We start from the raw sequence: 20812 nt of genomic DNA on the forward strand, positions 1-20812 counted from the left end.
CTTCCTTTAAGCTGAAATGCCATCTTTTAGCAATTTGCCAAAATGACCAACATGGAAGGAAAGACGAAAGGCACCTGCTCTATGTTCTCTGGGCTTTTTGGAAAACACAGCGTTGTTCCTTTGGCCACAAACATGAGAATCTACAAGAAACATGACATCGTAGACATCAAAGGAATGGGCACTGTTCACAAAGCAATTCCCCACAAATGCTACCATGGCAACACTGGGAGGAGTCTACAATGTCATCCAGCATGTCGTTGGCATTGTTGTAAACAAGCTAACAAGGGCAAGATGCCTGCCCAAAGAATAACTGTACACATGGAGCAAATTAAGCACTTTAAAAGTCGAGAGAGCTTCCAGAAACATGCGAAGGAAAATGATGAGAAAAAGAAAAAAGTCAAAGAAAAAGGTACTTGGGATCAACTGACGCACCAGCCTGATCCACCCAGAAAGGCACTTTATGAAAACCAATGGGAGGGAGCCGGAGCTGCCAGAATCCACTCCCTATGAATTCATGGCATGATTTTAAAAAACAAAAACCCACAAAAGATCTCCAGACTCTAAAAATATTTCTCTTAACTGAGTGAAAGTGTGGTGTCCCTTCCTGCAAAGAAATACTTGAAGCAAATTTTAATTGTCCTAATTCAGTGGGTGATGCAATTACTATTCAAATTTAGTGGGGTTTTTTTTCTTCCTGGAAAATATGAGGAGGTTTACTGTGCAATATACTCCAGTGGTTAGAAACTGCCAGAAATTATTCATAAAATTATTTGTACTAGGAAAATAAAAAGATATACAAACAGCCAATAAACACTTGAAAAAACGCTTAACAACATCAACCACTAGAAACTGCAAATTAAAACCAAAATGAGATACACTTCACATTCACAAGGATGGCTAAAATAAAAAGAGATGGATAGGAAGTGTTGGTAAGGAGCTGGAGACATTATAACTTTTGTTGGTGGGAATGTACAAAGGTATAGCCACTCTAGAAAACACTGACAGTTACTCAAAAAGCTAAAGAAAGGATTGCTATAGGTAATTTTATTCCTAGGTATATATTCAAGAGAAATGAGAACTGATTTGTTCACAAGTGTTCACAGCAGCATTTATAACAGCCAAAATAGAAAGTGAAAGGGAAGTCACTCAGTTGTGTCCAATTCTTTGCGACCCCATGAACTGTAGCCTACCAGGCTCCTCCGTCCATGGGATTTTCCAGGCAAGAGTACTGGAGTGGGTTGCCATTTCCTTCTTCAGGGGATCTTCCCGACCCAGGGATCAAACCTGGGTCTCCTGCATTGTAGGCAGATGCTTTTACCGTCTGAGCCACAAGGGAAGTCAAAATGGAGAAACAACTCAAATGTCCATCATTAATGAACAAATACAGGAAAAATGTGATATATCCATACAATGTTCTATTGTATATAAAAAAGAAGGAAGTATAATTTATGCCACAACATGTAATTTCTATGTGTGGAGACGGGTGGTAGATACAGGCCATCTGGAGGGTTGAGAAGGTCCCACTGGCCCAGGTGCTCCTTGGATAGGTGTCAATTCATTGCCCGCAGTCCTTCCCTCACCAATTTATTCTCACTTTTTAGACCTCTCAACTCTGGGTCTGGGACCTCACCACGTCAGTGCAAGTGAAAAAAGCTTCCGTTTCCCTATCTGACTTCTCCTATGCGTATTTTGGGACATGGGTTTGTCCACTTTCACTTGTCATCTTTATAATCACAGCAGCCTTCATCTCCTAATCCTTGGAGAAACCTACATCTCTATCATGTTTTATGGCAATTTAAGAGATTTCCTTTTTTTTTTAATACACAAAAAATTTCAATAGGATCTTACGAAATGGAGATTAAAAATGGTTATTCAATCCATCATCTCAAACTGGAAGCTCCCTATCTAAAAAAATTTTTTAAGTGGGCCAGTTTTATTTATTTACTTTTGGCTGTGCTGTATAGCTTTTGAGATTTTAGTTTCCAACCAAAGATCATACCTGGGCCCTTGACAGTGAGCACACAGCCCCAACTGCTGGGCCACCAGGGAATTCCCTCGAAATCTCAAAAAGTAGAGTTTACATATTTTCTCAAACCTGAGCTCTTTGAACCACCCAAACCCTCTTTCCAAATAACATGAAAATTTGGTCACAGGCTGTAAACACTGTCATCTCTATTAGTCTCTTAAAAAAAAAAAAAAAAGAACCAGTAGGAAGCATTCCTTGTCAAATAAAACCAAATTACCAAATTTAAAATGTTTTTAATATTTAAGAAAATAAAATTACCAATCTAGCAGTCTGAAAAGCAAGTTACATTTTATTTTATTTGAAGTCTTCATAATTCCATATTCACATTTCATTTGAAGTATTTAAAAGAACTGTTTCCAAGAGTATTTATCTTTCCAGACACTTAACTAGAATCAACAATCACTGTCTTTTTATGTTTTGCCACAATAATTTATATTTATTTACAAAAGTAATGTAAAACTAAAATCTGTAGTATAACAGTATATTCCAGGTGTACACTAATAAGTGTATCCCATTTAAACAAGAGATTATATACAATACACAATAAAAACTTCCTTTCTCATTAAAGAAAGTTAACCAGAATATTTAAATCAGCAAAGTAATTTAGTAACATAATTTAGGGGAAAAATGTCCAACCCAAATCCCATTTTCCTGTGTATTTATATCCACTGTGTGAGAGAGAGGGGAAATGGGAAAGAAATGTTTATTATTTACAGATCTTCACTTTCTCCACCTTGCATTATGTCATCCAGGCCTGGGCTGGCCTCATCCAAGCTGAGGATACTATTGATACACTAATTGATACTACATCACATAGAAAACTGAAAAACCTCTCAAACTTCATGTGTCCAGAACAAAACTCAATTCCTCCCCAAACCTATTCCTAACTATTCCTATTATTATTCCTAACTATTCCTATTCCTAAACCTATTCGTAAATGCTAATGGCACCAGTATTCACCCAGTTCTTACTGCAAAAAATCAAGTCATCCTTTATTTCTCTCTTTCCTTCATTCAATCCATCAATAAACTCTGTTTTCAAATTCCAAAATTTACCCATTTTTTCCCCATCTCCATTGTCAGGTCACTGCCTCCTGCCTTCGAACTGATTTCTCCACTTTTGCTCTTATCTCCTTAGAGTCCAGATCCCTCTCAGCAGTCAGTATAAATCAGATCACATTACTTCCCTGCTTAAAATCCTGTTTAGAGTAAAAACCAAATTCTCTACCATGACCTACAAGGCCTTTCATACGCTGACTGTATCCACCTCCCCATCCTCATCTCACGTCTAACTTGCTCGTGATCTCCAAGCCACGGTGCTTCCCTGAGTGTCACGACCTGGTTCCTCACTTAGGAGCACCACATTTGCCATTCCCTATGCCTAGAACCTCAAGCTCCTCAAGGAACTAGCCTGTCTTCCTTGTATTCAAACATCACCCCTTAGAGAGACCTTTCTAAGGTAGTCACCATCCTTCCAATTATCTACAAATCATCCTTCTTAGTTTTTTGCAAACCACCTATCACAATCTAGTTATTTTACTTCTTTATTGCACCCCCTCCCCAAATACAAGTTCTTCAAGGGTAGAGACTTATCTATCTTGCTTATTATTCTCATCCATGCATAGAACTTACCAACACTTAGCAGATATTCAAAACACTTGTTGAATAAATAGACAACTTCATAAATATCGTCAAAGCAGTACAGATATTAATTATATTGATTTTTATTATTAGCTTATTATAGTTTAAATTGTATTAGTTTATTGTAAATAAAAGTTTTAACTATATTCCAACAGAATAAAAAATATATATATGAAGAGTACATGAGCACAAAGGAAGAGAAAAACACCACTGTGCTCAATCCTATTCTTTTAAGGCAGGAATAAAGTAAAACACATAGAGGCTATTGCCGCTGCCTGTCAAACACCCAGGGCCTTTCATCCCCCAAGGGAACTCTCAAATAGGATAGTTCCCATTTGGAAGAGATGCATTTGCAAGACACTACCAGACTGTCCAAACGAAAAAAGACAAAAGGGAACAAACATCTTTCAGGATCAAAACTCCAGGCGAGACCAGAAAGGGGGCTTTCAAAGCAATTTCCACAACCTCTTTGCAAAGAAGTTCAGTGGATCAGAACACAAAGAAAAAACTAACGAGAATCCCTCAATGGATCCTTTACCCACCAACAACATTTCTTCAGAAAGTGACTTGGTCTTGCAAAGGAGCTCAGCAAAGGAAGAGCTGTGTAAAACACACTTCAATTTGTACTGTCAAGTGGTCAGATGAGGACAAAAACCTTATCCAGTATACATCTATGTGGGAGTATGCATGTGTATTATGTATATAAATCTATGTCCCCAAGGAACACTAACAAAAATACTTACTATATTTAATCACTATAGAGATATTAAATCACTAAAGAGACAAGGAAGAAGTTAAGAAGATTAGTTTGTGGTTGAGAGCTGGCTTTTTGAACCTTAGCACTGGGGAAAAGGGAACCCAAGACTTTTTACAGCATTATAGAAAAACACATTAATCTGGAGGAAAAGAACATGTGTAAGGACAACAACACAAGAAGAAAACCACATGTAGTCAATCTGGTGGTTTGGTTAGGGAGGGAGATGGGATTCAATACAGAAAAGTTATATTAAAGAATAAAAAGAGAGTAACAGAAAGCACTAGGAAGAAAGGCCAGTGAAGCAAATGCAGAAAAGCAAAGTCAAGTCAATGGCTATACTAACAAACCTAATCTGGCACTTCTATATGCTATCTTTAGAGTTTTCTCTCTTATGAAGAATAAAAATAATCTTGTTTTTTTTGTATTATTTGCATACACAGGTGATGTCAATCATAACAAGTGAACAGTTCCATTTTAGGGCCGTACACACTGCCAAATACATGGTTAAAAAGTTGTACTGCTGCCTTTTCCCAGTATAAACATGAGGAAGAAACAGTATGAGCTGGAAAAATGAATTCCCATTGGAGAGAAAAGACCATCTCACCATACAGTTCTATGTAATACAGCAGCTTCTCAGATATGACTTTATCTGTTCAAAGGAGTTAAGATCTGAGAACAACAACAAAGGTCACCAAGGAACTAAAGCAGAACTAGTGTCATGCAAGAAAACAAACTTTTTAATACAGCCTCAAGGTCTTCACTCGGGGCCCATTCACTTTTATTTTAGATGGGATTCTAACGCATTTGGCCAAGTAGTTTCTCAGTGTACAGCAAATCAGAGGTAGCAACTAGAAACTGGAAAAGATAGAAAACTGTGTTGAAAGCAGATGACCTAACAGGAGGAGACTAAAACATCGTTGAAAAAAAGCAATTAAAAAAACTCAGAATCAGTCTAGAAAGTGTTGCTGGCAAGGTTTTATCTAAATAGCTTCTGAGATTATATTTTATTTTAGTTTAATGTGACATTAATATGATGCTTAGTATAGTGACTTGGGTGAAATACTGAGTTATAATGATCCTAAAGTGATAAGTTTTCAATCCTGGAGTTTCTGATTTAGTAAGCAATTATAGCTTATTCAACAGACCAAACGTGATTCTGCTGCACACCTAGAACTGAGAATCACAGTCCTAACAGTCTAAGGAAAGATTATACTACACTTGTATTATTTAAGAAACGAGATGTAATGTACAACACGGTAAATTAACACTACTGTATTTTATATGTGTGTGTGTGCATATGTGCACTCAGTCGTGTCCAGCTCTCAGTGATCCCATGGACTGCAGCCCACCAGGTTCTTCAATCCATGGGATTTTCCAGGTAAGAGTATTGGAGTGGGAGGCCACTTCCTCCTCCAGGGGACCTTCCCGACCCAGGGACCAAACCCTCATTTTGTGTGTCTCCTACACTGGCAGGTGGGTTCTTTACCAACTGCACCACGTGGGAAGCCCTGTATGTTATACATGAAAGTTGTTAAGAGAGTAAATCCTAAGAGTTCTCGTCACAAAAAAAGTTTTTACTTACTTCTTTTATTTTAGATCTATATGAGATCGTTCACTAAACTTACTGTGATAACTGCTTCATGATGTATGTATTAACAAATCAAATTATTGTGCTGTATTACCTTAAACTTATACAGGGCTGTATGTTAATTATATCTCAACAGAACTGGAAGGTTAAAAAAAAAACAAGTGAGGATTTACCATCATCTTTAAATGTGTTCAATAAAATTTGTTTTTAAAATCTGTGTATTTTGAGGTAATCAAGAATAGTCACGTTAGCAGAACACTTCATCTCCCCAAAGGAGGGAGTGCATTAAACAGCATGCTGCCAAGAGCCCGTCTACCCACAGAACAGTATCTTTTGAAACTGCATAAACATAACACATTTATGCAATGATGAGTGAAGCAGAATACTCAATGTGGAATGAAATAACAGTTGAAACTTAACAAACTTAGAGTTATATGAAGAAAAACATCTCATTACTTATGAGGCTGGGTGTTAAACCCCTCTCTATGCAGTAGAATCTCTTGAACAAATTACTTAAAACTTTTACTCACCTTTCTGAAAAATCAGAGTCTATAAATTCTCTAGCCCGTTTTCTATCACTGAAAAGAAAAAAAAAAAAAACATGAAAATGCATAAGGAACTTTACTTCATGAATAATTTACTTTAACTTATCTAATTCCACTTTGAATATATATCCAAACACAAAACTAACAATTACAAAAGATATGTACATAAAATCAGAACTTAAATTTTGTCACTGGACCCAAGAAATCACAACAGTCATAGGTTTGAAATGAGCTCAACGAATCTCTAGGAAGAAATACTGCAGATTTATAAATGAGAAGGGCTTTCCCAGCAGACACAGGTTCAATCCCTGGGTGACGAAGATCCCCTGGAGAAGGAAATGGCAACTCACTCCAGTATTCTAGCCTGGAAAATCCCATGGACAGAGGAGCCTGGTGGGCTACAGTACTTGGGGTCACAAAGAATCAGACATGACTTGTGTGTCTGACTTGTGTGTCTACCAATGAAACAACAACAATAAACGAAAAGGCACAGAAAAGTTTTATTCACTCTGGGATGACTGATTCTTAAAAACATTAGATAATCATACTACATGCAGTATAAAGCACAGCTAGTTATTGAAAACAGCAAAACCCTGGTCATCTCCAAAGCAGGCCAGCATTACTGGCTCAGACTTGCCTTTCATTAAATTATCTTCCAAGGGTACAAAAAACTCCAGCCTAACTTGCAGATCTATATGAGGATATTGTTAAGGACTGAATGAAGGTCATGGTATTATTATTATTATGGACTTAACATGATACTGTTTCTATGTGTGTGTGCACACACACATGATGTTATGTGTTAACACATATTATTATGGACTTAACATGATATTGTTAAGGATGGAATAAAGAGCCTCTTGATGAAAGTGAAAGAGGAGAGTGAAAAAGCTGGCTTAAAACTCAACATTCAAAAAACGAAGATCATGGCATCTGGTCCCATCACTTCATGGCAAATAGATGGAGAAACAATGGAAACAGTGATGGACTTTTCTTGGGAATCACTGCAGATGGTGATTGCAGCCATGAAATTCAAAGACGCTTGCTCCTTGGAAGAAAAGCTATGACTAACCTAGACAGCATATTAAAAAGCAGACACATTACTTTGCTGATAAAGGTCCGTCTAGTCAAAGCTATGGTTTTTCCAGTAGTCATGTACGGATGTAAAAGTTGGACTATAAAGAAAGCTGAGTGCTAAAGAATTGATGCTTTTGTACTACGGTGTTGGAAAAGACTCTTGAGAGTCCCTTGGACTTCAAGGAGATCAAACCAGTCCATCCTGAAGGAAATCAGTCCTGAATATTCACTGGAAGGACTGATGCTGAAGCTGAAACTCCAATACTTGGACCACTTGATGCAAAGAACTGACTCATTGGAAAAGACCCTGATGCTGGTAAAGACTGAAGGCAGGAGGAGAAGGGGACAATGGAGGATGAGATGGTTGGATGGCATCACCGACTCGATGAACATGAGTTTGAGCAAGCTTTGGGAGTTGGTGATGAACAAGGAAGCCCGGCGTGCTGCAGTCCATGGGGTCGCAAAGAGTCGGACACTACTGAGTGACTGAACTGAACTGAAAGGCCATGGAATTACAAGTGATTCTGTCACTTCATCTTACTTGATAATGGAAAAGACATTATGTATACACATGAAGCAATGTCCCAAGTGGTGCTAGGAGGAAAGAATCTGCCTGCCAATGCAGAGATGCAATGGGTAGGGAATATCCCCTGGAGAAGGAAATGGCAACCCACTCCCGTATTCTTGAATTCTAGAGAATTCTAGAGAATTCCATGGACAGAAGAGCCTGGCAGGCTACAGTCCACAGGGTCACAAAGAGTCAGACATGACTAAGTACACACACACACAAAAAACTCTTTTGTCTCGTGTGTGTGTGTGTGTGTGTAACTTAAAGGACTTTGCCAGGATTGTTATTTCATTCATTTCTTTAATATCCTTGAAGCAAGGAGATTCTTATTGAACCAAGATTTACTGTTTGCTTATTAGAACTCAAAACTGTAAGTCAATGACAGAACCATCAGTGTGGTATGCCATTTTGGAAATAATTTCTAAAGGGACAAAATAAAATTTTCAGTCACTTATTTTACTATTTCCTTTTATGGAGGGATGAGATGATAAAATGATAAGGAGGGGAGAAAGGTTGAAGAAGGTTATTTTACAGGTAAAGATGGAACATGCAGAGATCTGATATTAAAAGTGGCAAATGAGTAACGAAGAAGGGATACTGATTTAATAGCCTAGTGTCCAAGATAAAACTCAATGAAACTTTTAATATATTTTGGTCTCTTTTTTTCCCTAGTTCTTTTTCTGGTTTTAAATGAAACAAAAATGCTAGTTTCAAGGGGAAAATCTAAGTGCACACACACATATACATAACTCCTTTCTTATGTTTGTTAAAACAATATAAAATGCAGTTTTTACATCTCCAAAGTGGCTAAAAGTCAAAATCATAAAAAGCAGCCATCTTTCAGAGCTGAAGAAAGAAGTTTCAGTTATAAGTTATTGTTTTATTTTTCTGTTTAAAATGGTTGTTCCAGGGAATTCCCTGGTGGTTCAGTGGTTAAGACTCTACACTTCCACTGTAGAGGACAAGGGTTCAATCCCTAGTTAGGGAACCAAGATCCAGAGGATATATCCTGGATGCCCATTTTATATCCTAGATACCCATTTTATACCCAGGACATACAATGAAATAAACAGGTGATCTTAAAGGAAACATACTAGTTTTTAAAACCATAAAAAAAGAACAGAAGATAAGACAGTGAGCAAAAAAATATCAGAACTTTAAAAAAAGAGTCTTTAAAAATGGTAACTTGCAATACTCCTCTTACCCTGGGACCCAGCCAGCAGCTTCTGCTATGTGTGTCTGAGTGACCATTGCTGGTGCGGGGGTGTATGGACTCCCAATCAGAACACTTCCTGAACTGGTCAGTCTCTGCGGTGTGCTTATAATCTGCAAAGTCAAAACAAGGAGAAATACTCTTAGTTGTTAAGGTAAGCCTACAGGCAGGAAATAACTTTGTAAGGAGGAAATCTTATCATCTAAAATGTCCTTAATATCAATCATCTAAAATATAAGCAATACCTTTGACCCACTGTATATTCTAAGATCTTGAAGCACAACTATCAACACTGATACAAAGTACACTGTGGATTTCAGCAAGTGAACAGCCACTGGGAAGGATTAAGCTGGCGACTGACAACATTTTAAAAATCAGAAAAATGAAAACCTTTCTTTAGAATTATGGAAACTAATTTTAGTTGAACTTGAGTAACTAGAACTGGGATAGCAGCAAATTAGATTTTCACAGTCCAAAACATATGCAAAGACATTACACAATTTGGATTCTTATATAGATGCAGTTTTATCTGGTTTTTTTTTTTAAACAGCATTTCCTCATATCATTAAATATTCTTCAAACACATTTTAAAGACCATAAAACATTCTGTTATATGGATTAATTACACCCTATTATTAGATTTTTACAAATATTCAATATTATAAATAATGCTGTGATAAACCTTTTTGCAAAATTATCTTGGCTTTAATTTCCTATGGACAGATTCCAGAAAGGGAATGAATAGAACTAAGATTAAAGACTTTACTAAAACCCTATTTTCACACACACACACACACAAAACAGTAAATAAAATAAAGGCATGCTCCAGGGAATGGGAGTATTAGTGGGTCTGGGGAGATGTTACTACATACAAATGATTAGGAAACTATTTTAATAAATTAATTCTATAGTCAAACAAAACACAACAAATACTGACAGATAGCTGGGGAATTCTGATCCTCATAATATGCCAAGGATTATTAAACAGGGCATTCAGAAATTTGCCTCATGAGAAAAAAGGAACACTAGACAAGGCGATTGTACCTCCAAGCCTTCCACATTTTCCATACCACCATACTCCTCACCTCCATCTCAATGCAGGATCCTTAAAGGTAGAGGGTGTTTGCAGGGCCTACCAGTGCTAGGAGACACTCATAGGAAAGAATCAGTAAACATTTACTGAACTGAGACAGAAGACCCAGCTTTTAAAATGATGAAAAAAAGTAGCTTCTTTCTTCATTGATATGCTAGAAAGGATTATATAAAATCCAGTAAGAAAATACAATATAAAGGGTGTAGTTCTCACCAATCACTGCATCATACATTCTGTTCTCTATTATGCTGACCCGGAGCATGAGTGCTTGAGAAATAAAGTCTGAGTATTTGATCAGCCCCTGGTCTACTGTATTCCTAGAACAGGAGTCTCCACAAAGCAATTCTAAGTATTTCGACTTACCCTGAAACAGACTACATTACTTGTGCAATCTGAAAAAAACAATGGAGTTTTTTTCTTTAGGACTCTACAGGCTCAGTTCTACCTAATTTTAAGGGCTTTGTAGGAAAAAACAAAAAGAAGAAGAAGAAGAAGAAAAGAGGAAGGGAAATAGGACACAGAGAAAAGCTGGTTATTTTGATTGAGAATGACTTTGGACTAAGATGTTATGTTTCAGTTCATTTTTTCTTCCTCAATGTCAGACTGTTAGCTGCTATTCTTTTCTGATCTGAGAGTGATTAGCAATACTCTGTTCCTTCCTCTTAGCAAGCAAGTCTTTAACAAACATTTCATGAACAAAGAAACTGGAAGGACGCTAGACTTGAACTGGATCCATAAATTAGAAGTTCTTGTGAGATGTAGTAAGTTCTTAAACCAGAACAGTAACAGTGAGCCTTAAACAAAACCAAACAGAAGTCAACAGAACTTGACCAACCAATGAACACAGGAAAATTAGTTCATGTAGGTGATAAGTCACACATGCTTTATAAAACTGAACCTTAATTTTGAAGCCTCAAATTAAAATAATATTCAGTTGATCTGATAAGGGAAATGAACATTTACCTTTAGCCTATGAAAGTCATATAGCAACTGAACCTCAGTCTGAAAATTTTCTACCTTCAATCAAGATATCTTATGTGCTACTGCCATCTACAGTAAGAAATGCCAAGAGAGCATGTATATTCTGAAAGGAAAGAATCTATAACTATAAACTATAAGGAAACTATTTAAATAGAAAGTGTTATATGTAAGGGTTTCATTATTTCACAAAATTTTTATTGTCATTGTAAGAGACATGCAGTTTTTAACCATGTTAAAATGATCATGAGATTATCTTATATAAATATATGTGTGTCTGTGCATGTGTGTGTATATATATAAAACCAGGTGCCTTTAAGAAAACAGTAAGAATCCCAAGTCACAGTTACTTCTAAACTAGCTTCTATCAACACAGAAAATAAATTTTTTCTTGAGGACTTTTGAAATTTCTCTCTAACATGAACATCTAGTTTCCAAAGAGATATGTAAAAATTTTAAGAGCAAGTATGAGGCAAACAGGTGAAGTTTTACTTAAGAATTTTCTAATAAAATTGTTTTAAAAACCGTGGATAAGAGATTGAAAATTAGGGGACAGCATACAAAAGAGACAAATAAGAAGAGAGAGAAATGGTTCTTGCTGGGGCTCTACAGTATATTAAGAAGTCAAATGACAATAAACTAGGAAATTAAAAAGAAAACTCTGATTCCTGCCTGAGGACCCAGAACTGCAAAACGTACCTGAGAATCAGGGATACTGGTCTTGGGCTGGCTCTTAAGGAGAGCCTCAAACCTCCTCTCCTTCTGACCTTTGTATCACTGATTCTGAGGTCTGCAGTAATCGAGTATGTCATATACACGAGTACGTATCACTGTCAAAACTGAAGTGTGTAAAGGCTTATATGTACTTTAGTTCAAACTGACAGTGGGAAGGAAAATCATGTTTCCAAAAGAGGAATTCAAATTTGAGCCTTAGCAGCATCACTGAAATACCAAGAGGAAACAGTCTTTCAAAACAGAGGAGCACTGTAAGGGACAGACTCATGAAAGGTCACACATGCTTGTTTAATTCTGATGTTTATAGAATCACCTTTCAAAATATCGGCTTTCAAGTCAGGTGTGTCATCTCACTTGCACCCACTGCAGTGACTGGTGAGGGCTGAATGCTTAGCAAATGTTTGAAAATATACCCTGAACTACTTAGAATTGTGGCTCCTCACCTGAGCTAAAGTTTCTATGAGCCTGGGGCTAGATGACATTCTTCACATAGTTACAGAACTGGGCAACATCTTTAGCTTGGATTCTGCAGATGATTAACAGTCCTCAAGAGATCAAGAAAAATGTTATGTCTAGTATGTCTTAAGATCTCAAAGACTTTCTGAAGCCATTCAGTATGTTAAAAGAGATTTTTATCTAAGTAATTGTGCATTTAGCATAGCCTACAGTACCATATATTATGAACAAAATTTATGCTTATGGCTCTAGAGATAAGAAGATGTAAGTACTGACAAGGAAGAATTATTGTTCAAATGTTTACGTACTTTTGCTAATGGTGGGTGAGGCCATTTAAATTAGGTATAGTTTTTATTAATACATTAGTTGGATGTGACTGTTTATAAATAAGGCTGTCTTAAAAGCACTGTCTACTTTAAGCTCTAGCATAATTAATGGAATACCTTCAGAGAAATGGTTAAATATTTTCCATTTAAATTCACTATTTCTACTGCTAAAGATTGACATGAGTTGGTGAGTTGTTTCTTCCTAAATGTCCTTTCATCAAAGAGTTTTTCAAATGAGTAACTCCAGATACAGATTAACTGTTGGGTCATAATCAGTTTATATTACAGTATATAGTTTAATGCAGTAAAGGTTATTTTAAAAGAAAAAGGAGAAGAACATAAGACATAACAGATTTCAAATCAACTGAAAACAAGAGAAGCCTCGCAGAGGGGCAAAAAACTTAATATAACACATTCAGAATCCAGATTCAAAAATACATGAAAATTAAACACTGATAAGCACAATGTCTTTTTCTTAAGACTAACCAGTTAGACTCAGCTAAAAATAAAACTTTAAAAATTAAGCGACTGAGATAAGGTACTCACTGGAGTATTTCACCAAGTATCTAGTACTATCCTTTAAATTAGGATAAACTAAGCAAAGTTTCAAATCCTAAAATATGATGATTTTCTTACCATTTGGGGTCCAACATTCACATTTATTGGTCCTAAGGTTTTTGGTAAAATCTTTGTTGGTGAGTTGGTGCTGGAAACTGGAAATGCAACAAATGAAACGTTACCTGAAATGATATTAGAGCACTAGGTTAATGTTCTGCAATGTCAAGGTCACCTTCTATCAGGCTATACATCTGTGCTTTATTGTTGTTTAGTTACTAAGTCGTTTCTCACTCTTTTGCTACCCCATGGACTGCAGCCCACCAGGTTGCTCTGTCTACGGGATTTTTCAGGCAATACTGGAGTGGATTGTCATTTCCTTCTCCAGCGGATCTTCCCAACCCAGGGATTGAACCTGTGTCTCCCGCACTGGCAGGCGGATTCTTTACCACCAATCCAGCTGAGAAGCCCACATTTGTGCTTAAGTAATTTATCAAGTTATGAACAAGAAGGCACGCAGAAAAGCCACACTACTGCTTTGTTGTATTGAGAATTAGCAAAATAAATTCGCAAAATACACAGTTCAGTCTATCTGATAACTACTAAACCTTCAGCTGGTTTTCTAAAGGAAAAAATATTTACAAGTACATAATGTAAATCACAGTTTATATCACAGTTGAGAATCCCAGTTAGATCTTGACTATAAATGACAGAACACAACAACAAAAAGATGACATGAGATAAAATAAATATCTATTAAAATTTTTTTATAGTATAAAACAAAATTTTAATATTAAAAGTTAACATCGTTTCAAAATGTTGAGCTAGCCACTTTTTGAAATTTTTGTTATACTGGAAAAACAAATATACTGCTACCAAGTTACTGATGGTGGAAACTACTGGGATCTTTACAGTGTCTTCAAGTGATCTCAACAAACTAAATTTCAAATTAAGGTAGCAAAATGCTATCCCTCCAAAGGAAAAGCCGACCAATAATTTTCTGAATGTGTCAACTATTAATACATAACTTTTCTGGACAAACTTCAGTTTATCAGTATTTCTCTCAGAAGATAACAGTGGGATCCAACATAACAAATGAGATCACATAGGAAGTGTGTGAAAGAGGGTCAACACTGAAACTCTGGGGAAAAAAATCAACATTTAAGAGTAGGACCAGAAAGACACCATCCTCAGACGGCCCTTTGTTAGCTCCTACAAAGCCTGCCCAACTCCTGAAGCCCTGCTCTTATCTCCTAGTTCTCAGCAGATCTCCTGCAGTAAGGAGCTCAGGCCATGAGCCTGAATTACGGCTCCTCTTCCTCAGCCTGTGAGCTTACTTGCACCCTCAAATTTTTTTACTTATTTCTCTCAGAGAGGAAGATTCTCATATAAATTACTTCTTTCATGTCTGCTCTCTACTTCCTGTCTTCTCAGGGAACTCTCGCATCAATCATTTCCTCTGTCTTCTGAGTTTTCAAGTATATTACTGGCTCCTTCCCCTCAGTTTCTTATATCATTTCCTTCAAATTCTACATTTCAAAATCAAATTCTTTAATCATATGACATCTCTTCTATGCAGAATCTCAAAAGAAACAATACAAATGAACTGATTTACAAACCAGAGTCACAGACCCAGAGAACAAACTTACGGTTGCAGGGTTTGGGGGGTTGGGGGGAGGACGGGGGGAAGGGGTACCTAGGGAGTTGAAGATGGATGTGTACACACTGCTACATTTAAAATGGACAGCCAACAAGGTCCTACTGTTCCATGCACGGGACGCTGCTCAGTGTTATGTGGCAGCCTGGAGGGGAGAGGAGTTTGGGGGAGAATAGATAAATGTACATGTACGGCCGAGTCCCCCTGCTGTCCACCTGAAACTATCACAACATTGTTAATCGGCTGTACTCCAATACAAAAATAAAAAGCTTGAAAAAAATCAAATTCCTTACCCTTCTCATGCCCACTCAGCAAGGACCAGTACCCAAATCTGCTTCTCCTTCTTGGTATAGATTATCACACACCAGCTACCCAAACCAGAAACCATCAACCCCCTCCTCATTCAACCAACCACCACATCCTACCTGATATCTTCTTACCCTGGCTCCTTTATGTTGCCGGCATTTGTTTAATTTGGAACTTTATCAAATCTCATTTGAATGCAGTTACTTCTCTGATACAGAGGTTCACAGCCCTGGCTGTGCAATGGAATTATCTGGGAAGCAATAAAAAACCGCCAATGTCTGGGTCTCACCCCCAGGCTGCTGATATAATTGGAGTCAACCTGGGCATCAGACTGTTAAAGTTCTCCAGGAAGCTCCTAGGTGAAGCCAGGGTTGAGCACCACTTCCCCGACTGGATATCCTACCTCAAATGGCTTTCCTGGCGTATCTGCACATCCGTGAAGAACCAGTCTTTCCACTGATGAAACTGTTGTGGACACTCCCTATTTAAGGCATTTCTGAGGTTCCACAACGTTTTCTAAATGCCTTTCACACCAAAGTGTGTTCTAGAGGCTTTCCACATATACATCATCTCATTACTGCTTAAGACAAAAGCGTGAAGTATATTTTTACTGACTCCATTTTACCCATGAAGAAATTAAGACAGAGTGAGGTTAAATAATTTATACAAGGTCCTATAGGCTCTAGAGCTTCTGTTCTGTGTCTCGAGCCTCTACACTCTTCTTCTGGGTTTTCATAAAATCTATGATTTACTTGAAATTCTACTGTAAAGGAGACTGTGGTGTCAGCTGTGTATTCAAGTGCCTGGTTTAATTCCTGGCATAAAAGAGATGCATGAAACAATAAAAACTGTTTGACTTGTACAGATAGGAGCTATTACCTTTCCTAATCTGGATGCCATACTTCCCGTAATGTAGCCTAAACTGTATTTTTTGTTACTTTTTAACAGGTGAAATAAACTTACACACCCGGTCCTTTGTTTATTGTTTTTAAAACATGACTGAGCAATTGGTATAATCAAAGTGTCCTTACTCTCCAACTGCTCAACTGATCTTTCGTGTAATATGCATATCTTATCTGTTGCTAAAGATTGAGGTTATCATCAAAACTCCCCAAATGTGGTTATTCACCTGCTTAAAAATTCACCTACCTGGAGAGCAGCACTAATCTGTGATTCTAGGCGGAAGAACTGTAACTGACAGACATGTGCCATGCACTCAGTCCTGGGCAGGAGAGGGACATATCATGAATCCATATAAAGATGAATCCAGCCCTGAAACTGTCTGACTCTCAGATGACTTTTTTTTTTTTATAATAATCTTAGGGCTGCTGAATGTTTAAGATGAGATCATCTCTGATACACTGGGTGAGGAGCAAAAAAGTAAAAAATATGCAAATAACAGTGAAGCAAGAAACATATCAACAAAAAGATGATGAATGCTAGGGAATAAATTGACCTCAATTTGAAACTTAACAGTAAAGGAAAATTAAGAATATAAAACTTAGGTCGAAAACAAAAAGAAAAATATTAAAGCCAGATCTGTTATGCCAGTTCATATCAAAGAATTTAGCAGGAAACAAATAAATTTGATTCTAAAGAGTATCTGGAAAAGTAAATACAGAGAACAGCTGAGAAAATTTTGAAAAAAATAAAGGAATAATGGGGAAAGAGAGGAACTTTAGACCCCCAGATTTCACAATTATTAGATAGCTAACGGGATTGAATTCATGTGACATTGGCTAAGATGCAGACAAAAAAACTGACGAAACAGAAATTGAAGTCCCAAATTTGCTTCATTTATATGCGGAAATTTTATATGTGGTAAAACTAGCATTTCAAATGAATGGAGAAAGGGCAGATTAACAGAATTTAGAAAACTTAAGTGAAAGAATTGATGCTTTTGAACTAAGGTGTTTACTAGCATTTCACATGCTAGTAAAGTAATGCTTAAAATTCTCCAAGCCTGGCTTCAGTAATACATGAACTGTGAACTTCCAGATGTTCAAGCTGGTTTTAGAAAAGGCAGAGAAACCAGAGATCAAATTGCCAACATCCGCTGGATCATTGAAAACGCAAGAGAGTTCCAGAAAAACATCTATTTCTGCTTTATTGACTATGCCAAAGCCTTTGACTGTGTGGGTTACAATAAACTGGAAAATTCTGAAAGAGATGGGAATACCAGACCACCTGACCTGCCTCTTGAGAAATCTGTATGCAGGTCAGGAAGCAACAGTTAGAACTGAACATGGAACAACAAACTGGTTCCAAATAGGAAAAGGAGTATGTCAAGGCTGTATATTGTCACCCTGCTTATTTAACTTATATGCAGAGTACATCATGAGAAACGCTGGGCTGGAGGAAGCACAAGCTGTAATCAAGATTGCCGGGAGAAATATCAATAACCTCAGATATGCAGATGACACCACCCTTATGGCAGAATGTGAAGACGAACTAAAAAGCCTCTTGATGAAAGTGAAAGAGAATGTTGGCTTAAAGCTTAACATTCAGAAAACTAAGATCATGGCATCCGGTACCATCACTTCATGGCAAATAGATGCGGAAACAGTGGAAACAGTGATGGACTTTATTTTTGGGGCTCCAAAATCACTGCTGATGGTGACTGCAGCCATGAAATTAAAAGACGCTTACTCCTTGGAAGAAAAGCTATGACTAACCTAGACAGCATATTTAAAAGCAGAGACATTACTTTGCCAACAAATGTCTGTCTAGTCAAGGCTATGGTTTTTCCAGTGGTCATGTATGGATGAGAGAGTTGGACTATAAAGAGAGCAGAGCTGAGAAGAATTGATGCTTTTGAACTGTGGTGTTGGAGAAGACTCTTGAGAGTCCCTTGGACTGCAAGGAGATCCAACCAGTCCATCCTAACGGAGATCAGTCCTGGGTGTTCACTGGAAGGACTGATGGTGAAGCTGAAACTCCAATACTTTGGCCACCTGATGTGAAGAGCTGACTCATTTGAAAAGACCCTGATGCTGGGAAAGATTGAGGGCAGGAGGAGAAGGGGACGACAGAGGATGAGATGGCTGGATGGCATCACCAACTCAATGGACATGGGTTTGGGTGTATTCCAGGAGTTGGTGATGGACAGGGAGGTTCATGGGGTCGCAAAGAGTTGGACACAACTGAGTGACTGAACTGAATGCCATAACAAACCACTTGTGGAATCTTCGTTCCCAACCAGAGATCAAGCCATGAGCCTTTGGAGTGGGGGCACTGACTCTAAGATTACGGACAACCAGAGAACTCACCCTAGGGAGTATCAGATAGTGAGAACTCCTACAGAGGAAACCACTTGAATAAAAGACCTGGCATCACCCAGCCACCAGTAGCACCCTGTACATTCAAACAACGAACAAAACAAAAAAAAAAACCCAGTCATCAGACAGGATTACCACCTCACTCAGTCTTGCCCATCAGAGGAAAAACAAACAAACAAAAAAACTTAGCATAAATCTTACCCTATATGAAGCTTACACAAACCACTCCACCAATCTTAGGGGGGACAGAAAACAAAAGGGAGAAAGGATTCAACCTTGAAGCCTGGGGAAAGGAGACCTCAAACACAGTAAGCTTAAAAAAAAAATAATGAAAAGGCAGAGAAATACCGCACACATGAAGGAACAAACTATAAACACAGAAATCCAAATAAATGAAGAGGAAATAGAAAAACTACCTGAAAAAGAATTCAGAATAACGATAGTACAGATGATCAAAAACCTTGAAAACAATGGAGAAAATGCAAAAATCAGTTAACAAAGACCTAGAAGAAGTAAAGAATAAATATACAAACAACACAATTAACCGGAATTAAAAATACTCTAGAAGGCATCAATAGCAGAATATCAGAAGCAGAAGAACAAACCAGTGACGTGGAAGATAAAATGGTGGAAATAACTTCTGAAGAGCAGAATAAAGTAAAATGAAAAGAACTGAGAATAGTCTCAGAGACCTCTGGGACAATAGCAAATGCACCAAATTCGAATTATAGGGGTCCCAGAAGAAGAGAGAAAAAGAAAGGGTATGAGAAAATTTTTGAAGAGATTATAGTTGAAAATTTCCCCAACATGGAAAAGGAAAGAGTCAATCAAGTCCAAGAAGTGCAAAGAGTCCCATACAGGATAAACCCAAGGAGAAACACGCCAAGACACATACTAATCAAACTAACAAAGATTAAACACAAAGAAAGAATATTAAAAGCTGCAAGGGAAAAGCAAAAAGTAACAAACAGGGGAAACCCCATACGTTTAATAGCTGATCTTTCAGCAGAAACTCCGCAGGCCAGAAGGGAATGGCAGGATATATTTAAAGTACTGAAAGGGAAAAATCTACAACCAAGATTACTCTACCTGGCAAGGATCTCATTGAAAATTGATGGAGACATCAAAAGCTTTTCAGACAAGCCAAAGTTAAGAGAATTCAGTATCACCAAACCAGCTTTACAACAAATGTTAAAGGGACTTACATAGTCAAGAAACACAAGAGAAGAAAAAGATCTACAAATCAAACCCCAAACAATTAAGAAAATGACAACAGGAACATATATATCAATAATTATGGATTTTATATATCAGTATATATATATATATCAGCAATCTATGGATTCAATGCTATCCTATCAAATTACCAATGGCATTTTTCACAGGACTAAAAACAAATTTTCACAATTCATATGGAAACACAAAAGACCCTGAATAGCCAAAGCAGTCTTAAGAAAGAATGGAGCTGGAGCAATCAAACTTTCTGACTTCAGATTATACTACAAAGCTACAGTCATCAAGAACTTTCTGACTTCAGATTATACTACAAAGCTACAGTCATCAAGATGGTATGATACTGGTATAAAAACAGAAATAGAGACCAATAGAACAAGATAGAAAGCCCAGAAATAAACCCATGCACCTATGGGTACCTTATTTTTGACAAAGGAGGCAAGAATATACAATGGGGCAAAGACAGCCTCTTCAATAAATGGTGCTGGGAAAACTGGACAGCTACACGCAAAAGAATCAAATTAGAACACTTCCTAATACCATACATAAAAATAAACTCAAAATGGATTAAAGACCTAAATGTAAGACCAGAAACTATAAAACTCTTAGAGGAAAACATAGGCAGAACACTTCATGACATAAATCAAAGCAAGACCCTCTACAATCTACCTCCTAGAGTAATGGAAATAAAAACAGAAGTAAACAAGTGGGATCTGATTAAACCTAAAAGCTTTTGCACAGCAAAGGAAACTATAAGCAAGGTGAAGACAACCCTCAGAAT

General features: G+C 37.3%; 1 protein-coding gene across 8 annotated transcripts in view; it reads right to left on the reverse strand.

The window, feature by feature from the left end:
- Nucleotides 1-20812, reverse strand: part of TFDP2 (transcription factor Dp-2) — a 192385-nt gene that overhangs the window by 38709 nt on the left and 132864 nt on the right. For 6 of the 8 annotated variants that reach the window (XM_043873632.1, XM_043873631.1, XM_043873634.1 and 3 more), the window contains 3 exons: nucleotides 13639-13742; nucleotides 9406-9527; nucleotides 6542-6589 (listed from right to left, as the gene is read on the reverse strand). In XM_043873632.1, the coding sequence (XP_043729567.1) occupies nucleotides 6542-6589; nucleotides 9406-9527; nucleotides 13639-13742 (274 nt within the window). Of the gene's footprint in view, nucleotides 1-6541; nucleotides 6590-9405; nucleotides 9528-10458; nucleotides 10662-13638; nucleotides 13743-20812 lie in introns of those variants that run through there. The other 2 variants (XM_043873635.1, XM_043873637.1) reach the window with 2 other exon arrangements.

Source organism: Cervus elaphus, chromosome 19 (assembly GCF_910594005.1).
Source record: "Cervus elaphus chromosome 19, mCerEla1.1, whole genome shotgun sequence".
Classification (NCBI taxonomy): domain Eukaryota; kingdom Metazoa; phylum Chordata; class Mammalia; order Artiodactyla; family Cervidae; genus Cervus; species Cervus elaphus.